Genomic DNA, 23894 nt, shown 5'->3' with positions numbered 1-23894 from the left:
CTTCACTTTCTATATTTCACTATCTTCTGCACAGTTCTGAAACTCACACTGTCTTCTACAAGCTCCTGTATTTATAACATTGGAACAGCTGCATTCAAACAGGGTATGACATCACCAATGATGATTGACAATCCCTCAGAGCCAATCAGGAATCTTCTCTGAATTGAGGCACCAATTAACAAAGGAGAGGGGATTTGTAGGAGGAGTCTGGGGAAGATCAGTCTTGGTGATGTCACTACCTTTGGGTTCCTTGAACGTCTTCAAATCTAAAAGCGTGCCGTTGTTTAACGCTCTCACTTGAATGAAATTATAATTTTCTACTTTCGCCAAAGGGGTTTTTCATAATCTGGCGAAGTTTGTTACTTGCAAGTTTCTGTGGCACTGAGACAATATTCAAAGCAATCAAGTCGTCTTGGTGCATTTACAAACCAAGCATTGGCCAGTGGAATGGGAATTCCATCCTGTGGGTGGTGTGAACTGCCCCCAGTTCGAATACAGAGAATGGGCATGTGTCTGAGGATTGGCTACATGGGGGCATCAACAATCTTTCATTTTTATTCTCATGGAATGATGTCTGGTAAAATTCAATATATTGAGTGAGAATGAGAGGGAGTGAACATTACTGAACACATTGTCATCCAAATCTCCATTTGATAGAGGGATTCAAAATCATGAGGTGTTTGGACAGAGTCGATAGACAGGAACTGTTCCCATTGGCAGAAGGGTCGAGAACCAGAGGACACAGATTTAAAGTGACTGGCAAAAGAACCAAAGTCAACATGTTTACGCAGCGAGTGGTTGGGATCTGGAATGCAATGCCCGAGAGGGTGGTGGAGGTAGACTCAATCGTGGCTTTCAAAATGGAATTGGATAAGTACCTGAAGGAAAAATTAATAGCAGGGTTGCAGGGGAAGGGCGGGGGAGTGGGACTAGCTGAAGTGCTCTCGAAGAGAGCCGGCACGGGCTCGACAGGCCGAATGGCCTCTCTCTGTGCTGTACCCATTCTATGATTCTATGATTTGCTCCGGCATGTTTTGGGGCAGGCTTGATGGACCAGCTGGTCTTTTCCTGCCCCTCAATTTGATGTGTTAGACGAGTCCTTTTACAGTCGGTTTTCAGTGACTCGAAAGAATATTTAAATCTGATTGAAATGATGAATATTTAAATCTGATTGAAATGATGAGGCTCAGTTATGCTCTAACTGTCTGGCTCATCATAGATTCTATCAGCACAGAAAGAGGCCATTCGGCCCATCGTGCCTGTGCAGGCACTTTGGAAGAGCGATCCAATTCATCCCACTCCTCAGCTACTTCCCCATAGCCCTGCAACGTTTGTCAAGTGTATATGCAATTCCCTCTTCAAAGTTACTGTTGAATCTGATTCCACCACCCTTTCAGGCAGTGCGTCCCGGATCACAACAACACGCTGCGTTAAAATAATCGTCCTCATCTCTCCCCTCTGGTCATTGACCTTTCATGCTGGTGTATCCCAGAGATCCAAAGCCGTGACGTCTGATTTCAGTGCAGAAGTGGTTCAGTCCTCGATGAGCTGATGAGAGGTGTTCCCTTGGATTAAAACTCTGCTTTAGATGGGGCAGAGAGTGCGGCAGTGATTCAGATCCAGAGCCACCAATCACACCACAGGCACTACCCTTTCGGGGGAGATGCCACCAATGAGCACAGTTGACCAACCTGAATCAAACATGAGTCTGTACAACAATCCCTCAGTACTGCCCTTCAGACAGTGTGGCAATCCCTTAGTGCTGCTCCTCCGACAGTGAAGAATCCTGTGAGTATTGTCCCTCTGACAGTGCGGCGCTCACTCAGTCCTACCCATCTGACAGTGCGGCGCTCCCTCAGTACTGCCCCTCTGACAGTGCGGCACTCCCTCAGTACTGCCCCTCTGACAGTGCGGCATTCACTCAGTACTGTGTGTGTCTGTGCGCATGTGTGGAGGCAGGGTCATTGAATACATTTAAGGTGGAGATAGATAGATTTTTGAACAATAGCGGAGTCAAGGGTTATGGGGAACAGGCAGGAAAGTATTGAGACCAAGATCAGACCAGTCATGATTTTACTGAATGGCGGAACAGGCTCGAGGTGCCAAATGGCATAGCATGTTATTATGTAAACCTCTCTGCCTCCTTTAAGACACTAAAATGTACCTGTGGTCTCACTGCCTTATGTGGCTGAACAAACGTGAACATTTTCACTTGTTGTATTACAGCGTTGCAACGCTAGATTGAAATGCATGAATAGAATTTGCAAAATATACTCTTATGTCTTAATGCTTGGGAGTCACAAGATACCAGAGGGCGCCGCGGTTGGAGATCATCGGGCTGGACACACGTGGCATGTGTGCTTGATCACCTGTATATAAGCTGGGTGTCTTTGTCACACTGGCACTCTTGTGCTAGAATAAAGATGGATGATGTTGCACCTGAGTGAGTTTTCAGGAACCAGATTTTTGAGTCGTTACATATACGTACATTTGAAATTAGATCTTCAACATGTCTGAATACCTATCGTAGATTGGGTATTGTACAATGAGAAGGGGTTAATTAATAGTCTTTTTGTGCGGGGTCCTTTCGGGAAGAATGATCATAACATAATTGAATTCTTTATAAAGATTGAAAGTGAAGTTGTCCAATGCACAACTAGGTCCTAAATCTAAACAGAGGAAACTATGAAGGTATGAGGAATGGCTATGATAGATTGGGAAGAGTCATTAAAAGGCATGATGGTGGATAGTCAATGGCGAACATTTAAGTAACGAATACATGAATTGCAACAATTATACATTCCTTTCTGCTGCAAAAACACAAAAGGAAAAGTGGCCCAACCATGGTTTACACAAGAATATAAGGATAGTATTAGATCCAAAGAAGAGTCATACAAAGTTGCCAGAACAAGTAGCAATCCTGTGGATTGGGAGCAATTTAGAATTCAGCAAAAAAGGACCAAGAGATTGTTTAAGAGGAGGAAAATAGTGTGAGACTAAACTTGCAAGGATCATAAAAACCGACTGTAAAAGTTTCTCCCAGTCTGTAAAAAGAAAAAGATTAGTGAAGACAAATGTAGGTCCTTTTCAGTCACAAATGGGATAATTTATAATGGGGAACAAGGAAATGGCAGAACAATTAAATACTTTGGTTCTGTCTTTACAGAAGAGGACACAAATAACATCACAGAAATGCTAGGGAACTAAGGATCTCGTGAGCAAGAGAAATTAAAGGTAATGATTATTAGTCAGAAAATAGTGCTGGAGAAACTAATGGGACTGAAAGCTGATAAATCCCCAGGGCCTGATAATCTGCATCCCAGAGGAATAAAAGTGGTAGCCATGGAAATAGTGGTTGCATTGGTTATCATCGTCCAAATTTCTACAGATTATGGAACAGTTGCCGCAGAATGGAGGGTGGCAAATGTAACCCCACTATTTTAAAAAGGAAGGAGAAAGAAAACAGGTAACTGCAGCCCGGTTAGTCTAACATTAGTAGAATGTGATAAAGGGACACTTAGAAACTATCAACGGGATGAGACAAAGTCAATATGGATTTATGAAAAGAAAATTGTGTTTGACAAACCTACTGGAGTTTTTTTTCGAGGATGTAACTGAGATTAGATAAGGGAGAACCAGTGGATGTCATGTATTTGGATTTTCAGAAGGCCTTTGATAAAGTCCCACAAGAGGTTAGTGCGCAAAATTAAAGCACATGGGATTGGGGGTAATATACTGTGGATTGAAAATTGGTTAATTGATAGAAAACACAGTCGGAATAAACAGGTCTTTTCCTGGGTGGTGAGTCGTGACTAGTGGGATACCACAGGGATCGGTGCTTGGGCCCCAACTAATCACATTTCTAAATAGATTTGGAGGAGGAAACCAAATTTAATATTTACAATTTTTCCACAGTACAGGAGCAAGAATGTCTTACTACAATTATACATGGCCTTGGTGAAACTACACCTGGTGTATTGTGCACAGTTTTGGGTCTCCTTAAGAGCGCAGCGAAGTTCCACCAGACTGATTCCTTGGATGGAAAGATTGTCGTATGACGAGAGAATAGCTTGACCAGGCCTGTATTCACCAGAAGAGTGAAAGGGGATCGTATTAAATCATAAAATTCAGACTGGTTTGGAGAGATTGGATGTGGGGAGGAAGTAGCCCTTTGCTGGGAAGTTGAGAATAAAAAGTCACAGGCTCAGAATATGCTGTAGGAAATTTAGCACAAAGATAATAAATGTTTTCACTCAGGATGGGGAAACTGGGGAAGTATTGACTGCAGAAGGCAGTGGAGCCCAATTGCTGAATATATTTAAGGATGTGAGATATCTTGATACAAAAGGCATCAAGGGCTATGGGGTAAAAGCATGAACATGGTGGTGGTAAAGGATTAGTTATGATCATATTTAATGGTGGTGCAGTCTTTACAGAACCAAAATGGACAACGACTGCTCTTATGTTTTTATGAATATAACTGTCAATATATTGAAATTATCCCAGCAACGAGCAAAATTATAGGACTATTAACACTCGTAGAAGGGACGAGAACCAGCAGACACAAATTTAAGACAATTGGCAGAAGAACCACAGCTGACATGAGGATAAACTTTTATGCAATGAGTGGTTAATATCTGGATTGCACTGTCCGAGAGGGTGGCGAAGACATTTTCAATCATAGGATTGAACAAGTACATGAAGGAAAAACATTGCAGGGCAACAGGGAAAATGCAAGGGAGTAGGACGAGCTGAAGTGCTCTTGGAGAGCCAGCTGAGTGGTTACAGCACAGGAGGCCAATGTATGATTGTTGCATAGCCTAGTGCAATACTTGTGCTGCAAACAAGTTACAGTAAATGGAAAATAAGCAACCACTAATTGCAAGGAGACAAAACCCAGTCCAATATTGAACAGTTTATTTACAGTTGATTACATTTCACATCAAGAGCCCAGGTCTCAGCCTGTACAAATCCATCATTTTGTGTAGGACAGAGTCTCACACATATTGTATAAACAAGAGTACTGATCAGAAGCATCAGTCACTCTCCCCCAAGGTGTGCTTGTCAAACAGGTACTCTCCCAGGCCATTCTCAGGGGCTCCCAGTCTCTTCAGGTTGGTGATGTGATCTCCAAGCTTCTTGATCATCTTCACTTGTTCATCCAAGTAGTGGGTCTCCAGGAAGTCACACAACTGAAGGAGAAACAGAAAGGAGTTATGGCCAGTAGCAGATATCAAGGAACATTGGAGCTTACTGCTTGAGAGTTGGGATTTTAGTCCTCTTGGACTCGAGGATAGTTAAGTGGTGCAATTGAAATTGATGGAATTACTGCATCATTTAGATGAAAACTTGCTTTTACAAAAATGTTCTGGGATCAGACACTTACAAAATCTTCCCTGAAATAGACCCAACACAAAGCTATTGGGCACAGAGATCTTTTTAAATTAAGTTCAAGGACAGCAACTTAACCAAAAGCCCACATTGAAGCATTGGGAAACTTACATGAGGGTCAGTGCTCCCAGTGGAGTGTTTGTGCAGATCCAGCAGACTCTGGTTCACATTCTTCTCCATCTGCAGAGCTCTCTGCATGGCCTCCAGACCATTGCTCCACTCATCCTGCTCTGGTTTCTGAAGAGGAAAGTCAGATTAAACTAAGTTTTTTTTTGTCTTTAGATGCTCTGATAATGACTCCACGAGGCAATGTATTGTACTTTAACTGTAGTGACCTTAGTTCATTTAATGTGTCATATATCTTACATTATTATATATAACTGTATCCTAACATACTATACATGACTGATAAGATATGACCTGTAACCACCAGCATACCTTACCACCAGGTGTGCACTTGCAAGACACAGGTATACAAGGACAGGTCTCAGGCAAGTGCAGCATTCCAGAGCTGTGAAATAAAGGTACAGGTCCAGAGTGACCTTGACTTCACTACATGCTTTGTGAGAATCTGTACTGAGGGGACAGGACTTTACAGTGGCGACAAGTTACGGGATTACAGAATGGCAAACAACGGATTAGATGAAAAGTACAATGCTGGAGACAATTGGGAGGGATTGATAGAAAGGCTCCAGCAAAGCTTTGTAACAAAAGACTGGTTAGGAGACGACAAAGCAGACAAGAGAAGAGCTCATCTCTTGACCAGCTGTGGCTTGAAAACATACGCTTTAATAAAGGATCTGCTGGCACCCAAGTCATTTGAAGAATTGAGCACACTGGTAAGAGTCGACCTGAAGCTGGCGAGTAGCCGACACATGGCCAGACACAGGTTCTACAACTACAGACGCTGTGTGGGCCAGAGCAGACCCAACTTTGTGGCAGAACTTGAGGTTGGCTAGTCTGGGAGTTCTCCGATGAACTGAGGAGAGAAATGCTGAGAGACTTTTCATTGAAGGAATAGGCCAAGCAGGCATATTCCAAAAGCTCAGAGACCAAGAACTTGACCTTAGAGGCAGCAGCACTGGTTGCAGACATTCTTGGTGGGAGAAGAACAAACAAGGTTGATTTACAATACAGGTACGACAACTAACAAAATATCAGAACAAGTAGTTCACAGCATTAAACAAGCTGCTCCCCCACAGACCAAACTGGGAGAACAGGCTCTCGACAGCAGGCAGTGGTACAAGAAGCCATCAAGGGCCACAGAAAAGGACATTCACACATCAACCCACAATGCGAGCAATCAACTACAAACTGAGAGAAGCTCGAGAGATCAGCCAGACACAGCTCATTCTTTGGGAACAATGGAAGCGGTCTGTGCTGGAGGTGTGGGGGTGGGCACTCATCAAGGGGGTGTCAATTTCTGCAGGCTGTTTGCAGGAACTGTGAATATACAGGGCATTTCGCCCACCTATGCAAAAAACAGCTCGGCTGGTATACAAATCGGATGAGTCGGAAAGCGGACCAGAAGACGGTGGGGACAGTATCCGGGACACCGATGTACAGCGGGTCAACATGATCAATGGCCGCTGCTCCTACAACAGGACGCCACCTATAAATGATGAGGGTCTGACTCAATGGTATACCCATCAACATGGAGCTGGATACAGGAGCGAGTCAATCTCTCATGGGACCTCAACAATTTGAACAACTGTGGCCGCATAAAAGACAGATCAAAACTCAAGGGTCGACACCAAACTAAAGACCTATACCAAAGAAATCGTACTAGTCCTCAGCAGCGCCATGCTCTCTGTCACACAAAAAGGGACAGTGAACAGACTTCCCCTGTGGATTGTCCCCAGAGACCCCCCAGCACTGCTGGGGAGAAGCTGGCTGGCAAAACTAAGCTGAAAATGGGATGATGTCCATGCTATGTCATTAGAGGGATGGACCTCCTGCTCAACAGTTATAAAGCAATTTGAACATCTCTCAGCCAGGTGTGGGCACTTTCAAAGGGGCCAAAGTCAAAATCTACATCACAGGATGCTCAACCGGTCCATCACAAGGCCAGAGCTGTAACCTGTGTGATGAGGGAAAAGATTGAACACGAACTAGACAGGCTTCTGCAGGAAGGCATTATATCACCTGTGGAATTTAGCGTCTGGGCAAGTCCCATCGTCCCAGTCATGAAGCCTGATGGATCCGTACGAATCTGTGGGGACTACAAATCTACCATAAACAGAGTCTCCCTACAGGACCAGTACCCACTGCCCAGAGTGGAGGACTTATTTGCCACATTGGCTGCAGGTAAACTTCTCAAAACTAGAGCTCACATCTGTATATATGACGCAAGAATTGACCAAAGAATCCAAGCTACTCACCATCAACTAACAGAGGCCTTTTCATGTACAATCGACGCCCATTCAGTATCAGGTCGGCAGCTGCCATATTCCAGTGCAACATGGAGTCTACTCAAATCCATCCCGGGGACGGTTGTATTGCAAGACGACATACTCATCACGGGCATGGACACCGACTCCCATCTCCATAATTTGGAGGAAGTACGAAAGCGGTTGGATCAGGTCTGCCGATGAGTCAAGAAATCAAAGTGCCTGTTTCTCGCACCAGTGGTAGAATTTTTGGGCAGAAGGTTTGCCACTGATGGAATCTGCCCAACAGTGCCCAAAACAGAAGCAATTCGCCTAGCACCCAGGCCCCAGAACTGCACGCCTTTCTCAGGCTACTCAATTATTTTGGGAACTTTATGCAGAACTTGAGCACGCTGCTGGAGCTTCTCCATGTGCTACTCAGGAAGGGGTGTGATTGGTTTTGGGGGTGGCAGGGATGCGCTTTCAATAAAGGCACACAACCTTCTGTGTTCCAACAGTGTTTTGAGTCTTTGATCCATTTAAAAAGCTAGTTCTCACATGCGATGAGTCAGCGTATGGGGTCGGGTGCATTTTGCAACATGTCAATAGTGCGGGCAAATTACAACCCATAGCTTATGCCTCCAGGTCACTTTCGCGTGCGGAGCGCGGGTACAGAATGGTGGAGAAGGAGGCGCTCGCGTGCGTGTACAGTGTCAAACAGATGCACCTATACCTTTTCGGAGCCAAGTTCGTGTTAGAAACCGACCACAAGCCCCTCACATCCAAGAGCAAGGCAATAAACGCTAACGCCCCAGTGAGAATTCAACAGTGGGCACTCATGCTGGCGTCCTACGACTATACCATAAGGCACACAGACAACTGTGCCGACGCGATCAGCAGGCTACCCCTGGCGACCACGGAAGGGTCTGATGACTAGGACGAAGATAGTCATGGCAATCAATGCCTTGGAGTCCACAGGTTCGCCAATGATGGCTCGCCAAATCAGAGCCTGGACGGCCAGCGACCCCACGCTATCCTTCGTAAAAAGATGTGTCCTAACTGGTGACTGGCTCGCGATGACTGCCCCGAGGAATTAAACCCTTTCACAGGCGCATGCATGAGCTATCACTACAAGCAGACTGCCTGATGTGGGGCAGCCGAGTCGACATGCCTCTGCGAGGCAGAGAGGCATTTGTCTGGGAGCTCCACTGCGAGCACCCGGGGATCATTATGAAGGCCATAGCCAGATCCCACATCTGGTGGCCTGGTGTTGACGCGGACTTGGAGCTCTGCGTACGAAGGTGCACCATTTGTGCCCAGCTCAGCAATGCCCCCAGGGAGGGTCTCCTGAGCCCCTGGGCCCTGGCCTACCAAACTGTGGTCGCGGGTGCACATCGACTATGCAGGCCCATTCATGGCCAAAATGTTCCTCGTAGTTGGAGATGCATTTTCAAAGTGGATCGAGTGCACTATTTTTAACACGTGCACAACCTCCACCACTGGAGAACCTTGCAACTACGTTTGCAATGCACGGAATCCCTGACATATTGGTCAGTGACAATGGTCCGTGCTTCACCAGCACAGAATTCCAAGATTTTTTAATTGACCATGGCATAAATCACATCAAGCCGGCCTCCAACAGCCAGGTGGAGAGCAGTGCAAATCATTTAACAAGGCATGCTTAAAATACAAGGTCGCATGCTACAGGATCACCTGTCACGACTGCTGCTGGCATACAGATCTCGTCCGCACTCATTGACTGGGATCCCCCTGTGCAACTGTTGATGTTAAAGACTTTAAAAACAAGGCACTCATTAATCCTCCCAGACATGCATGAAATCGTTGAGGCAAAGCGCCATAAGCTGATTGAGTAGTATGACAGAAATGCGAGGGGGAGATGGAATGAGATAGGGGACAAAGTGTTTGTACTAAACTATGGCAGGGGTCCCAAATGGCTTGCAGGGACAGTAACGGGCAAGGAAGGAAACAGGCTACTGGTAGTACAAATGGACAATGGCAAAACCTGCCAGAGGCATGTAGGCCAAGTCAAAATTAGATTTACCAACAACACTGTGGAACCAGAGGGGCAGACTACAATGTGGAACTCGCATCACAACTGATGGACAGATGGAGAGAACAACCTGAGGAAAGGGCAATCGCAACAGACAGCCCAGGCAAGATACCAGCAACCACACCCAAAGAAAAACAAACAGACACCAAGGCAAACAACTGAACCACAACTCAGACGCTCCATGCTAGAGCGTAGACCACCTGAGACTGAACCTATAAAGACAACAAGACCTTGGGGGGAGGGTGAATATATATAACATACTATACATGACGAATAAGATTGAACTGTAACCACCAGCATACCTTACCACCAGTGATGCACTTGCAAGAGACAGGTATACAAGGACAGGTCTCAGGCAAGTGCAGCATTCCAGAGCTTGAAATAAAGGTGTAGGTCCAGAGTGACCTTGACTTCACCACATGCCTCATGTGAATCTGTACTGAGGGGACAGGACTTTACATAATGGAACTCTCGGTGGTGAGGATCATACCTGGTGACCTGCCTTCTGTACTGCGCCTGGCACACCTGTACAGGTAACCTGCAAGTCTGACTGCAGTGCCCTCTGATGGCACATATGTAATAGTACAAACAGTAAAAACACATTTGTAAATAGGACAGTATTGAAGGAAATTAGGGATGAAAAAATGAAATCAGAAGTTTAGGTTACCATGAACCAATATGTTAGAATATTGAATTACTGCATTAAGTCAACTAACGGTGTCAAATTTATGAGGTGAACAGCATAGATGTATTTGAGGGGAAGCTAAATAAGTACATGAGGGAAAAAGGAACAGAATGATATGTTGCTGGATAAAGCAAGGTGGGAGGACGACATCTGGAGCCTGATCACCAGCATGGACCAGTTTGTCCAAATTGCTGGTTCCTGTGGAATTGGAACCAACTCCTTTACAATGTATTGTGAACAATCAGTCTAAGGGGAACCAAACAGAAGGCCCCTCGTTTATGGAGCCAAACCTTGATGTCTGCCAAGATGATTCGGCCTCCACGCCGATTCTGGAATTCCATCAGTTTCTCAGCATGCTCACGTTCCTCGTGTGACTGCTCCTTGAAGAACTCAGCAAAGTGACGCAGGGCAACATCATCCCGGTCAAAGTAGAAGGACTGCGGAGGGATCAGAAGAGTAGTTGATTATTGCATGGCAGACCCATCAGCATGGGCACTGTACATGAAGCCAAACTCATTTTTCTTGCTTCAAGAGCTCAGTCTCACTGAACTTGTATGTATATTTATGGAAACTAGAACCTACTCAATTAACCTGGTAAATACATTGGATAATCTCAGCTCCAGCCATAGGGAAACCTAACATGAGAAATATGAACAGGAGTAGACCACACAGCTCAGAGCCTGTTCCACCATTTAAGATTATGGCTGATCTGATCATGGACTCATCCCCACATAACCCCTTAGCATTTAAGAAACTGTATTACAGTCTTAAATTTATTCAATGTCTCAGCTTTCCACAGCTCAGGCAGTGAATTCCACAGATTGACACCGCTCAAGATATTTCAGTTCTAAATGGGCAGCCCCTTATTTTAAGATCATGCCCTCTAGTTGTAGTTTCCCCATCAGTGGAAACATCCTCTGTATCCACCCAGTCAAGCCCCCTCAATCTTATACACTTCAATAAGTTCACCTCATTCTTCTGAATTCCAAATGAGTAGAGGCACCCACCACACCCCACCCACCTCCGCTCCGATCCTGCTGTACTGCGGCACTTTGCAATCTTGCTCCATTTCAATAAACATTTGCTCTTTGATTCTTGTTCTGCTAAAGTGCATGACCTCACTTTCCTACAGTCAAATTTTTGCCCACTCACTTAGCCTGCCTATGTCCTTCTGCAGAAGTGTGTTCTCCTCACACATTACTGATACAAAGTTGGGAGGAACAAACTAGGCGACGTAACCGACTTGGAAGGAGGGACAGAATGTAATATAGATTGTAAATAGTTGGGGTCCCAGCACTGATCCTTGCAGCATTCTACTAGATCCTGGTTGCCAACCAGAGAATGAACCATTTATCCTGACTCGGTTCTTTAGCCAATCCTCTATCAATGCTAATATATTATCCCCAAAGCCTGTGAACTTTCATCTTGTGCCATAATCTTTTGTGGCACCTTCTCAAATACCTTCTGGAGGTCCAAATACAAAACAGCCACTGGTTCACTTTCATCCACCCTGTTCATTACATCCTCAAAGAATTCCAGCAAATTTGTCAAACACGACTTCCCCTCACAAATCCATGCCGACTCTGCCTGATCAAATTTTGCTTATCCAAATGTCCCTGCGATGTTAATAATGGACTCCAACATTTTCCCTATCAGATATTAGGCTAACTGGTCAAAAGTTTCTTTTATTTAAAAAAAAAGGATGGGGCATTACATTTGCAGCTTTCCAATCTGCTGGGACCTCCCCAGAATCCAGGTAATTTTGGTAAATTATAACCAATACATCCACAATCCCTGCTTCTCAAGGCCCGAGGATGCAAGCCATCAGGACATAATTGAGCCCAATTATCTTACTGAGTACTACTTCCTCAGGTGATTGTTATTGCATTAAGTACCTCCCCCCGATAGCCCCTTGACTATCCACCATTGGAATGTTGTTACTGTCCTCTACTGTAAAGAGAGATACAAGATATTTGTTCAGATTTTCTGCCATCTCTATGTTGCCCATTACTAATTCCCCAGTCTCATCCTCTTACGTGATTTAGAAAAATTTGTAGGCTATGGAAACAGTTGTATCGCTCCACCCAACATTCAGCAAGGCACAATGGACTGAATAGCCTCCTGTGCTGCATCACTCGATCACCAATTCAGCTTTGATTGAACATGCTTAAAACTGGAACCTGAATCTTGGCACCCAATATTCATTGTAGCTCTGGAAATTAGGTGAAGGAATTGCCACAAGATTTATACCCTGGTCACCAGTAGCATGCTCCAATAATAATTGTTTATTAACCCAAATACATTTTGTACAGGCTAGTTGACGGGCAGTAAAAGCAACTGCCTAAACTAGATCTAGTCCCAATGCAGAATTCATATATAAAAAAAAGAAAAACTAACCGAGTTTTACTGGCTGCATTCATGCCAAGGAACTAAAACTACCACAAGCAGCATTAATTTGACAGTCTACACAAATCAAAGCATTGTAGAGGAGAACCAGAGACCACAGAATAAAAGTTATGAGAACCCCTCAGAATTTAAGGGTGCTTGGTGAAGGTCACAGGGGTTAAGGGAGAGTCCACTGAGCACAGACAATTGATGATTAACTATCTGCTTTATGATTGCAAAAAGTTAGAGGAAAGACAGAAGGATACAAACTGGTACTTAAAATTAGTGGAGAGAAATACTAGGAACAGGAGGGAAGCAGAAACATTTATAACACTTTCTTCCCATCCTCCCCGTGGAGGTGAGGGATGGCTGAGAAAGAAAGTGTTTCAGATTTCCACCACACTGGTGGGAAAGAATACTTCCTGACATCCCTCCGAAATGGCCTAGATTTATTTTTATGACATCACCCATTGAACCAGCAAGGTAAGGAAAATCCATGCAGTGATTTAGAATGAGGATACAAATTCTGAATTCCTTGCATTGTGTACAGAATGTATTCCAAATAAACTTCATCAAGCTCAAGATCCCAGGAAAAAAAAATCAAAATAATCAGATGATACAGCTGCTGCAAGAAACAAAGAGAATTTGTTAATAAATACAAATTAAGATAAATTGGATCATATTATAGCTTTATTCACTGATTTACCACACCTTCCTTCCACTGCCCGACCTCTTCACGCTCGCAGCGTTGAGATTCGAAGAGCTCAACGCCCTCCCGGATACACTTTTTCCAACTAGGATGGACTTCGGCCAGAGTCTCCCAGGCATCAGTGGTGCTGTCGCACTTCATCAGAGAGGTTTTGAGGGTGTCCTTGTAACGTTTCCGCTGCTTAACTTTGGCTCGTTTGCCATAAAAGAGTTCCGCACAGAGCAGTTGCTTAGAGAGTCTCATGTCTGGCATGTGGACTAAGTGGCCTGCCCAGAAAAGCTGATCTCATGTGGTTAGTGCTTCAATGCTGGGGATGTTAGCCTGCGCGAGGACACTGATGTCGGTGCATCTGTCCTCCCAGGGAATTTACAGCATCTTACGGAGGCATCTTTGGTGATATATCTCCAGCGACGAGATGTGCCTTCTGTAAGTCGTCCATGCCTCTGATCCATACAGTAGGGTGGGTATTACTACAGTCCTGTAGAGCGTGAGCTTGGTGGTAGGTTTGAGGGCCTGGTCTTCGAACATTCCTTTCCTCAGGCAGCTGAAGGCTGCACTGGCGCACTGGAGGCGATATTGAATCTCCGCATCGATGTCTGCCTTTGTTGACAGGAGGCTCCCGCGGTATGGGAAGTGGTCCACATTGTCGAGGGCCACGCCGTGAATTTTGATGTCCGGGGGGCCGTGCTGTGCGGCGAAGACAGGCTGATGGAGGCACTTTCCCTTATGGATGTTAAGTGCAAGGCCCATGATTTCATATGCCTCAGTGACGACATCGACTAAATCCTGGAGTTCAGCCTCAGAATGTGCGCAGACGCAGGCGTCGTCCGCATACTGCAGTTCAACGACAGAGGTTTGGGTGGTCTTGCACTGGTCTGGAGAGGGCATAGGTTAAACTGCTTCCCACTGATTCTGTAGTTTAGTTCCACTCCAGCAGGAAGCTTGTTGACAGTAAGGTGGAGTTGGCAGCGAGGAAGATTGAGAAAATCTTTGGAGCGATGAAGCAGCCCTGTTTGACCCAGCTTCGGACGTGGAATCGTCTGTAACAAATCCGCTGATAAGGATCACGGCATGCATGTCGACGTGGAGCAGGCGAAGAATGTTGATAAACTTTTGGGGGTATCCAAAATGGAGGGAGGACGCTCCATAAGCCCTCACGGTCGACAGTCTCAAAGGCCTTTATAAGATCAAAAAATGCCATGTATAAGGGCTGGCGTTGCTCCCTGCATTTTTCCTGCAATTGGCGTGCTACAAAGATCATGTCCGTTGTTACCCGTAGGGGACGAAATACACACTGTGACTCCGGACGGAGCTCCTCGGCCACAGGGAGAACACAGTTGAGGTGAACAGAACCACATCCCTGTGCAGCATGTTAAGTTTATACAGAACCTTGGCTAGACAACACTTGGAGTATTGCGCACAGTTCTGATCTCCATAGAATTATATAGAAAGTTAGAATTAATAATCTAAGAGAGACTTCAAAGAAACTTCTTTACTCAGAGAGTGTTCAGAATTTTTAACTCGCTGTCAAAAGGAATAGTTGAGACAAAAAGCATAGACAGTGTTTAAGGTGAAGCTGGATAAACACATGAGGGAGGAAGGATTGGCAGGATATGCTGATAGGGTTAAATGAAGTTGGGAGGAGGCTCAGTGTGTGAATCAAGTCCTCTCAGTACTTCGCTCTCCATGCTCATGATTGAAAGACAATTAAATCGATCTTGTCCCATTGGTTTCCTCACCTCATCCTAGATGCGTTTTAGGTTCAAGAAGGACCACTCACCACTGCAATTTGCCAGGATGAATGGCCTTTTTCTGTGCTGTAAATTCTATGTAATTCTTAAAACAAGGGCATCTGTAAAGTTTTTCACATCAAGTGAGCTGAAGAATTTGTTTTATCTGAAACATGAAGCCGTGAAACTCATCAGCACGCAAAACCCAACATGACTTGTAGAATTGTGACTCATCAATGTATGAATTGTGGTGACATCGATAGTCCAAAAGTGCCATTGAGAGATGCAAAGAGTGCGGTAACATCGTGGTTAAGTTACTGGACAAGTAATTCAGAGGCCTGGACTAATAATCCAAAGTCCCACCATGGCAGCTGGGGAATTGAAATTCAGTTAATTAAATTAAAATCTGGAATAAAAGGCTAGTATCAGTAATGTTGCCCAGGGAGCTGTCGGATTGTCATAAAAACCAATCTGCTTCACTAATGTCCTTCAGGAAGGAAATCTGGCCGATATGACTCCAAACCTAAAAAAATGTGGTTGAGTCTTAACTGCCCTCTGAAATGGCCAAGCAAGCCGATCAGTTATAACAAACCGTTACGAGAAACAATAATTCGAATAAAACAGGATGGACAACCCGGCATTGACCTCGGCACCGGCTTCTGACATGACAATGGTACACCCAGCCCAGTCGACTCTGCAAAGTCCTCCTCACTAATATCTGGTATCTTGTGCCTAAATGGGGAGAGCTGTCTCACAGGTTAGTCAAGCAACATCCTGACATAGTCATAATCACAGAATCATACCTTTCGGCCAATGTCCCAGATTCCTCCTTCACCATCCCTGCGTATGTCCTGTCCCACCAGAAGTGGCGGCTCAGTGGTATACAGTCGGGAGGGAGTAGCGGTAGGAGTCCTGAACATTTAATCTGGAACCTATCAAGTCTCATGGGTTTAGGTCAAGCTTGGACATGGAAACCTCCTGCTGATTACCACCTACCGCCCTCCCTCAGCTGATGAATCAGTACACCTCCATGTTGAAGGCCACTTGGAAGAAGCACTGATATAGCAATAGGCTTCAATGTCCATCACCAAGAGGGGCTCAGTAGCACTGAGCAAGCGGGCTGAGTCCTGAAAGACATAGCATCGAGATTGGGCTTCCGACAGATGGTGAGAGAATCAACACAAGGGAAAAACCTACTGATCTTATCCACAGCAATCTACCTGTCACAGATTCATCTGTCCATGACAGCATTGGTAGCAGTGACCACCACACAGTCCTTGTGGAGACAAAGTCTTGTCTTCACACTGAGGACACCCTCCTTTGTGGTGAGTGGTTTGACCAGTGTTAAATGGAATAGATTCAAAACAGATCTCGCAGCTCAAAACTGGGCATCCATGAGGCACTGTGTCATCAGCAACTGCAGAATTGTATTGCACCACAATCTGTAAATTCATGGCCACACCTCTAGCCAAGCTGTTCCAGTACAGAGACACTGGCATCTACCCAACAATGTGAAAAACTGCTCTGGTACGTCCTGTCCAGAAAAAGCCAGACAAATCCATTCAGGCCAATTACCGCCCCATCAGTCTACACTCAATCATCAGCAAAGTGAGGGAAGATTTTGTCGACAATAATCTGCTCACCGATGCCCAGTTTGGGTTGTGCCAGGACCACTCAGCTCCTGATCTCATTGCAGCCTTGGTCCAAACATGTACAAAGGAGCTGAATTACAGGTGAGGTGAGAGTGACTACCTTTCACAGCAAGGCAGCACCTGATGGAGTGCAGCATCAAGTAGCCCTTGCAAAATTGAAGTCGATGCGAATATCGAAAACTCTCGATGAGCTGGACTCATATCTAGCACAAAGGAAGTGGTTGTTGGTGGTCAATCATCTCAGTCCCAGGATATCTCTGCAGGAATACCTCAGGGCAGTGTCCTTGGCCCAACTATCTTAAGCTGCTTCATCAATGAACTTCCCTCCATCATAAAGGCCAGAAGTGGGAATGTTTGCTGATGATTACACAGTGTTCTGTTCCATTTGCAAGACATCAGAAAATGAAGCAGTCCATGCCCACATGCAGCAAGACCTGGATGACATTCAGTGTGGGGCTGATAATGGGCAAGTAACAATGGCACCACACAAGTGCCAGGCAATGACTATCTGCAAAAAGCGAGAGTCTAACCACCTGCCCTTAACATTCACTGCCGCTGAATTCCCCAGCATTAACCCCTGGGGATCATCGCTGATCAGGACCTGAACTCGCCCAGCCACATAAATACTCTGGTAATAAGAGCAGGCCAGAGGCTGGGTATTTTGCGGTGAGTGTCTCACCTCCTGACACCTAACGTCTTTCCAGCATCGACAAGGCACAAGTCAGGAGTGTGGTGGAATACTCTCCACTTGACTGGCTGAGTGCAGTTTCAGCAATCATCAAGAAGTTCGACACCATCCAGGACAAAGCAGGCCGCTTGATTGGCATCCCATCCACCACCTTCCACATTCACTGCTTCCACCACCGGTGCACCATGGCTGCAGTGTGTTCCATCGACAAGATGCACTGCAGCAACTCGCCAAGGCTTTTTCAGCAGCACAAGCCATCCCACAAGCTCTAGCAATTAGAAGGACAAGGGCAGCAGAAGTTTGGGAATACTATCGCCTGCAAGTTCACCTCCACGTTATATTTCCAAGTCAGGTTGGTTTATATCACCATTCCTTTTTCGTCACTGCGGCAAAATCCAGGAACTCCCTCCCGAAAAGCACTGTTGGAGTACCTTCACCACAAGACTGCAGCGGTTCCAGAAGATGGCTGACCAGCACCTTCTCAAAGGCAATTAGTGACAGACAATAAATGCTGTCCTTCAGCTCAAACATTGCGGATCTTTATAGCTGTTATTCACTTCTTTACCCACACAGCTTAACAGAAAATCCACAGCAGCAGCGGTGCGTTTACTGAGCTACACGCAGTAATAACTCTGAATGCAAAGAGCATAGATGCATTTAAGGGAAAGCTAGATAAACACAAGGAGAAAGGAATAGAAGGATATGCTAATAGGTCTAGATGAAGTAGGGTGGGACAAGTTTCACATGGAGCATAAACCACAGCATGGCCCAGTTGGCCCAAATGGTCTTTTACCTGTGCTGTAAATTGTAAGTAATTCTTAAAACACGAGCACCTGTAAAGTTTCACATCGAGTGAGCTAGAGATTTGTTGATACATGAAGCCATCAAACCCATCAGCACGCAAACCCAGGCCGACTCGTGGAACTGTGGCTCATCAATATATGACAGTTTGTAACATCGATAGCCGAAAGGCGCTTGAGTGTTGCCAAGACATTAACCTGGAATGTCTGTGCCTGGCTATTTAATTGCACTCAACACAGTTCTCAGTTAAATTCCTAAAAATAACTCGTAAACACTGGATTATTGGAGCAGTAGTACCATTTGTATCCATTCATAGCCATGAAGGAGAGAAATAGAAATCTAATCCAGGGTGATAGTAATGAAATTCACAGTGGTACTAACAAAAAAAAATTGATAGGCTTATAAATTGAGTGCTTAGGCATTGTGGCCAGAAATGGGTTTAACATCTTGTGCCTTTTGCTTTGTGGAATTAAATACATTTACACCTTCCCCAAGTATTAAATGTTGTTGGAGTATCGTTAGTCTTGCAATACCTTATTCATGTTTGAATGGAGGTTGTGTTGGCAAGTTATTCAACCATTAGGGGAGCAGACGGAAGAGAAGCTGTCCCAGAACCACTAGGGTATCCACACGAAGCACTGAAGCTATGACAACAAGCTGATGACAGCTGTTGCTTTCCCTCCTCACCCAATTGTAGTGCCCAGAGTTCAGTGTGCTGAGATATTTCTTTTCTGCCTACAAAGCTTAACAGCAATCCTAAAGCAGCAGTGATGAGTCCCATTACTGAACGACCTGCATAACTGAAGAGGATCTGTTGCAGCGATTGAATACAAACTGCTGTTCGTTCACGAGGCAGATAGACAAAATGGGAAGCTAATCCAGGACTTTTTCCTTCATTGGACTGAAATGGTGCAACAATGAATTACTGGGAAATTGGTCCTGCGTTTAGCAGATGTTACATCTTGTTGGATTGAATTCTCCTTTGTAAAAAACAGATCGTTGGAACAGGTAATTGTATACAGCTTATCAGTCCCAAGCTCTAGATATGCCTTCCTAAACATCTCTGTACCGCCTCAATACATACCTCTGACCAGACTTTTGGTCACTGGGCCAATATCCCATGGGGCTGTCAGTTGTCCTAACACATTCTTGAACATTTTCGATCTTATAACAGGTGCCTGAATGGCCCAGTCAATACATAGACATTACACAAGGGGGAAAAACATATTTCATAAGACTGAATCCCATATAAATGTTGCACAGGTCAGTGTAATTCTTGTTTGATAGAAGCCAAGTTATGTTAAATGAAAAATAAGTAACCACTCAAATTTACAAGGTGACAAAACACAGCCCAATGTTGAACAGTTTATTTACTGTTATGGGTTTCAGCTCTTTTTGTACAAAGTCACAAGCATTCATTCCCTACAGTATAGGGGCCTGATTATATAAATACAAGTACTAAACACAATAAGCTTGATCCCAGTCAGTTTAGTCACTCTCCCCCAGAGTGTGCTTGTCAAAAAGGTACACTCCCATGCCATTCTCAGGGGCTCCCAGTCTCTTCAGGTTGGTGATGTGATCACCAAGCTTCTTGATCACCTTGACTTGTTCATCCAAGTAGTGGGTCTCCAGGAAGTCACACAACTGAAAGAGAAGAGGGAAATGAGTTATGGCCAGTAACAGATATCAAGGATCAGTGCATCCCCCCCAAGTTAGGATTTTAATTCTCTAGGAGTGGAGAAGGATCAGGCAGGGCCATTGAAATTGATTTACATTTGCTCTAATGATCCAGTTGCTACTGTGCAATGTGTAAGGGGTTTTCACAGGGTTGTTGTTGTGCCTTGGGTGTCTCTCTCTGGGCTTCTGCCCTCACAGCTTATGCCTGACCTGTGAGGTACCCTGAGTGCTGCAAGAGCACCCCTGGAGAGACTGTATCCACAGCTTATGAAGGGGGTTTTGAGACTCGTGCGTCCCCACAGCTTTTGCCTAGCCTGTGAGGCACCTGTGAGTGTCAAACACTCCGAACACCTTTTTCCCCCTCGCCTGTGACACAGAGTTGAGCGTTCAAGGCGCTCCTAGCTTCCCTTACACAGTTCTGACATAAGACTCACGATCAGGAGATGTAATACAATAGAACTGAGACAAGGTGATTCCAAGAGGAACTTTAGGCTTCCAATTTATTTGACAAGGTGTAATTCAACAAACAGCAATACACCAACAAAACAATCCCCCTAAATCCCACTAAAACGGACCCAACGAAAATCTTGACACCAGTTTAGCAGTACAATGCCCAACCTCCCACCTTTCCTGGCCTAACTGAGTTGGGAGTTCTGGGGACCGGAGGTTATACTCACTACTGTGCCTTCCGCAGTCTGGTGGTTTGTTTCTTCTATCTTCGGACACTGGTTTTCCTTCAGTGTCGAGAGGCTTGTGGTTGTGGTTGTGGTTGTTGAATCATGAGGGCAGGGAAAATCATCATTTCTTTTTTCACTACGTCAGAAACCCCTTGTTTATAGCCAGATTATCCAGTCTGCCTCTCCTGCTGAAGTCGATTCTTCTCATTGGTGGACTTTTGATTTTGAAAAATGCAGCAGTTTGAGGTTTTTAGGTTTTTTTTCCCCACTGATCTTAACCTACTCAAGGTTTGAGTGGGTGTTGATTGCATTGGCCTCCTGTAGCCATTGTGCTAGTCTGGCCTGAGCCAGATATTTCTATGCCTGATGAAAAAGGTGTTGGAATATGTATGTGGCATTGTTTAAATGCTAATGTTTTCAAGGGGCAAGTTTCGAGGGTATACAGTTCCCAGACAATTTGATTAGTTCCAATGTCCAAACTGGCCCTTTTGATATTGACTCCACCCCTTTTCTTGCAGACCTTTTAAAAAATCCCAAATTCGATTAAAGTTCATAGTTTCTTCCATGTGCACTTGAGGATTTCAAACTTTTTGGTAGATAGTTCCAAATTAAATTCCCTTTCCTTTGAGTCCAAACACTGGGGGGGTCTCCATTTGTGTCCCAAAGTTTTCCTTCCATCGGTTTCAATTCACAGCACAGACTGATCCCACAGCCCTTTTCCTTCTGGGTAAAATGAGGGGGTTTTCATCCTCCCCTACAAATGAGAGCTCAGATCCTGGAAACATTGGGACCCATTTATGTCTCAATGTCCACAGTTGGACAATTTCATGGTCCTCTCCCCCACCCCCTGAAGAACCCAAGAGAGACCACCCCCCCTAAAAACAAAGCTATTGGACATGGAGCACTTTTGAAACAGCTCAAGGATAGCAATGTTCCACCACCTCCAAGTTGCCCAGAAACCCACATGAGGAACTTACATGAGGGTCAGTGCTCCCAGTGGAGATTGTGTGCAGATCCAGCAGACTCTGGTTCACATTCTTCTCCATCTGCATAGCTCTCTGCATTGCATCCAGACCATTGCTCCACTCATCCTGCTCTGGTTTCTGAAGAGGAAAATCACAGGTAGTTCACTTACAATGGAACAAACAAAATACAAAAGACAGTACAAAGAAAAATAGGATAAAAAAGCAACCAGAAGTCCATTTTACCATAAATAATGTCACAGGAATATAGAATTACTGAATTCCACTACCACGGAATCAATTGCTTTAGGAGGTATTTGAAACAATCAGGTCTAAGGGTATCCAGACAGAAGGCCACTAAATAATTGAACCAAACCTTGATGTCAGACAAGATGATCCGTCCTCCACGGCGATTCTGGAATTGCATCAGTTTCTCAGCATGCTCACGTTCCTCATGTGACTGCTCCTTGAAGAACTCAGCAAAGTGACACAGGGCAACATCATCCCGGTCAAAGTAGAAGGACTGCAGAGAGAAATTAAGACAGCCTATTTAGACCTTGATCTTCATATACAATGCAAGAGTTATTTTTCCCCAGAATGAATGAATTCTTAAAAAGATAGACACCATTTGTAAACTAGCAAAATGCCATTGACTTCATCAATTGGAGTTGAGCCTCACCTCCCCATAGCATGATGAAAGTTTTTCCTTTGCTGGTTGAACATATAAAACTAAAGTTCAGGATTATATTTCATGTCCAGTCAAACTAAATTCTACTCCTGGATAAGCAATAACTCCTCTACTTTCTGCCATTCACACAAGAGTGTGTCAGTCATGAGGTGGATGTGAAAGATCAAGGAGGAGAGATTGAGCAGACTGAGCCTCTATTCAAGGTTCAAAGGATGAGAGGTGATGTCATTAGGAATATACAAAATTCTTACAGGACTTGAAGGATTGGATGCAGGGAGGATGGTTCCCCTTGCTGGAGAGAGACTAGAACCAGGGGTCATTGAGGACTGAGATGAGGAGAAATTTCTTCACTCCATGATGACTCTTTGAGCCTCCACAGCTCCTGGGTTAGAGAATTCCAGTCATTGAGTATATTCAAGAGCAATAGATTTTTGGATAGCAAAGGATATGGGGACAGTGCAGGAGGTGGAGTTGAGGTACAAGATTAGCAATGATCTTAGTGAATGACAGGAGTCAGCCATTGGTCCCTCAAGCCTTCTCCATGTTCTAGATACTACTGCAAGGAGCTCTCTGCAGTGTCCTGGCTAATATTTATCCCTCAACCAACACCACTAAAACAGATGATCTGATCATTATCTCATTTCAGTTTGTGGGAGCATCCTGTGCACTAATTGGCTGCTGCATTTCCCACATAACAGGTAACTACACTTAACTCCTTCATTGGCTACAAAGCACTTGGGATATTCCAAGGTAGTGAAAGGCATTATAGAAATGATTCTTCTTCCATTCTAAATCAAAGTGTGGACATGGAGTGAGAAAAATCCTCCACTCCAGTAGTTTACACAACAATAGTGCAAGAGATCTCAGCAGTGAGCAGGGCTCCAACAGCAGGATTCTCAGTACATCACCTCCAATTAATGAGAGCACTAATGAGAACCTACCCACATTTCACTCACTGCAGTCCCCCACTGAAACTGAACATTGTCTCAGGTCAACAGGCCCCTGACCAGGTTTGTGCTCTTCTGTCACACACTCAGGCAGCAGCTGAGCTGGTTTCCAATATTAAACCTCAATAGAGGGCAGCTGCTGTCAGGAGCAGTCCATGAACTCAACAAGATCCCCTGTATTACACAGCTGAAGTTCTCACTGCCCAAAGACTCTGCTCCCCCAGGGAAGGAAGTCAAGAGAAATACAACTTAAAGCCAATTCATTGAACTGGAGAATTAACAACTTTTCAGAATGCAGCAACAAAGAATACACAACTCACCATGGAGAGGTAAACATAGGAGGAACAGAGCTCCATGTTGATCTGCTTGTTGACAGCAGCCTCACAGTCCTTGTGGAAGTTCTGACGCACTTGGGAGGCCATCTTCTCTATCTATATTTCACTATCACCTGCACAGTTCTAG

General features: G+C 44.8%; 1 protein-coding gene across 1 annotated transcript; it reads right to left on the bottom strand.

Moving 5' to 3' along the window:
* Window positions 1–5036: 5036 nt before the first annotated feature.
* On the bottom strand, window positions 5037–23854 carry LOC139262601 (ferritin, higher subunit-like). Its single transcript, XM_070877759.1, has 4 exons — window positions 23753–23854; window positions 10807–10953; window positions 5503–5628; window positions 5037–5192 (listed from the first exon to the last, which is right to left on the bottom strand). Exons 1-4 carry the CDS (start codon window positions 23852–23854, stop codon window positions 5037–5039), a joined length of 531 nt encoding a protein of 176 aa, XP_070733860.1.
* Between the last annotated feature and the right edge of the window lie 40 nt (window positions 23855–23894).

This window comes from Pristiophorus japonicus, chromosome 4 (assembly GCF_044704955.1).
Source record: "Pristiophorus japonicus isolate sPriJap1 chromosome 4, sPriJap1.hap1, whole genome shotgun sequence".
In the NCBI taxonomy this organism is placed as follows: Eukaryota; Metazoa; Chordata; class Chondrichthyes; family Pristiophoridae; genus Pristiophorus; species Pristiophorus japonicus.
Note: the sequence above shows the minus strand (reverse complement) of the source record. Positions and strands in the feature narration are given on the sequence as shown.

Bases quoted from the DNA above. Each gene is read 5' to 3' on its own strand.
- LOC139262601 (XM_070877759.1), bottom strand. From the start codon at position 23,854: ATGGCCTCCCAAGTGCGTCAGAACTTCCACAAGGACTGTGAGGCTGCT. The intron at 10,954-23,752 runs GTGAGTTGTGTA...ATCCCTCCGCAG, and splicing joins CCTATGTTTACCTCTCCATG to TCCTTCTACTTTGACCGGGA. The intron at 5,629-10,806 runs GTTTGGCTCCAT...TTTCCTCTTCAG, and splicing joins TCATCTTGGCAGACATCAAG to AAACCAGAGCAGGATGAGTG.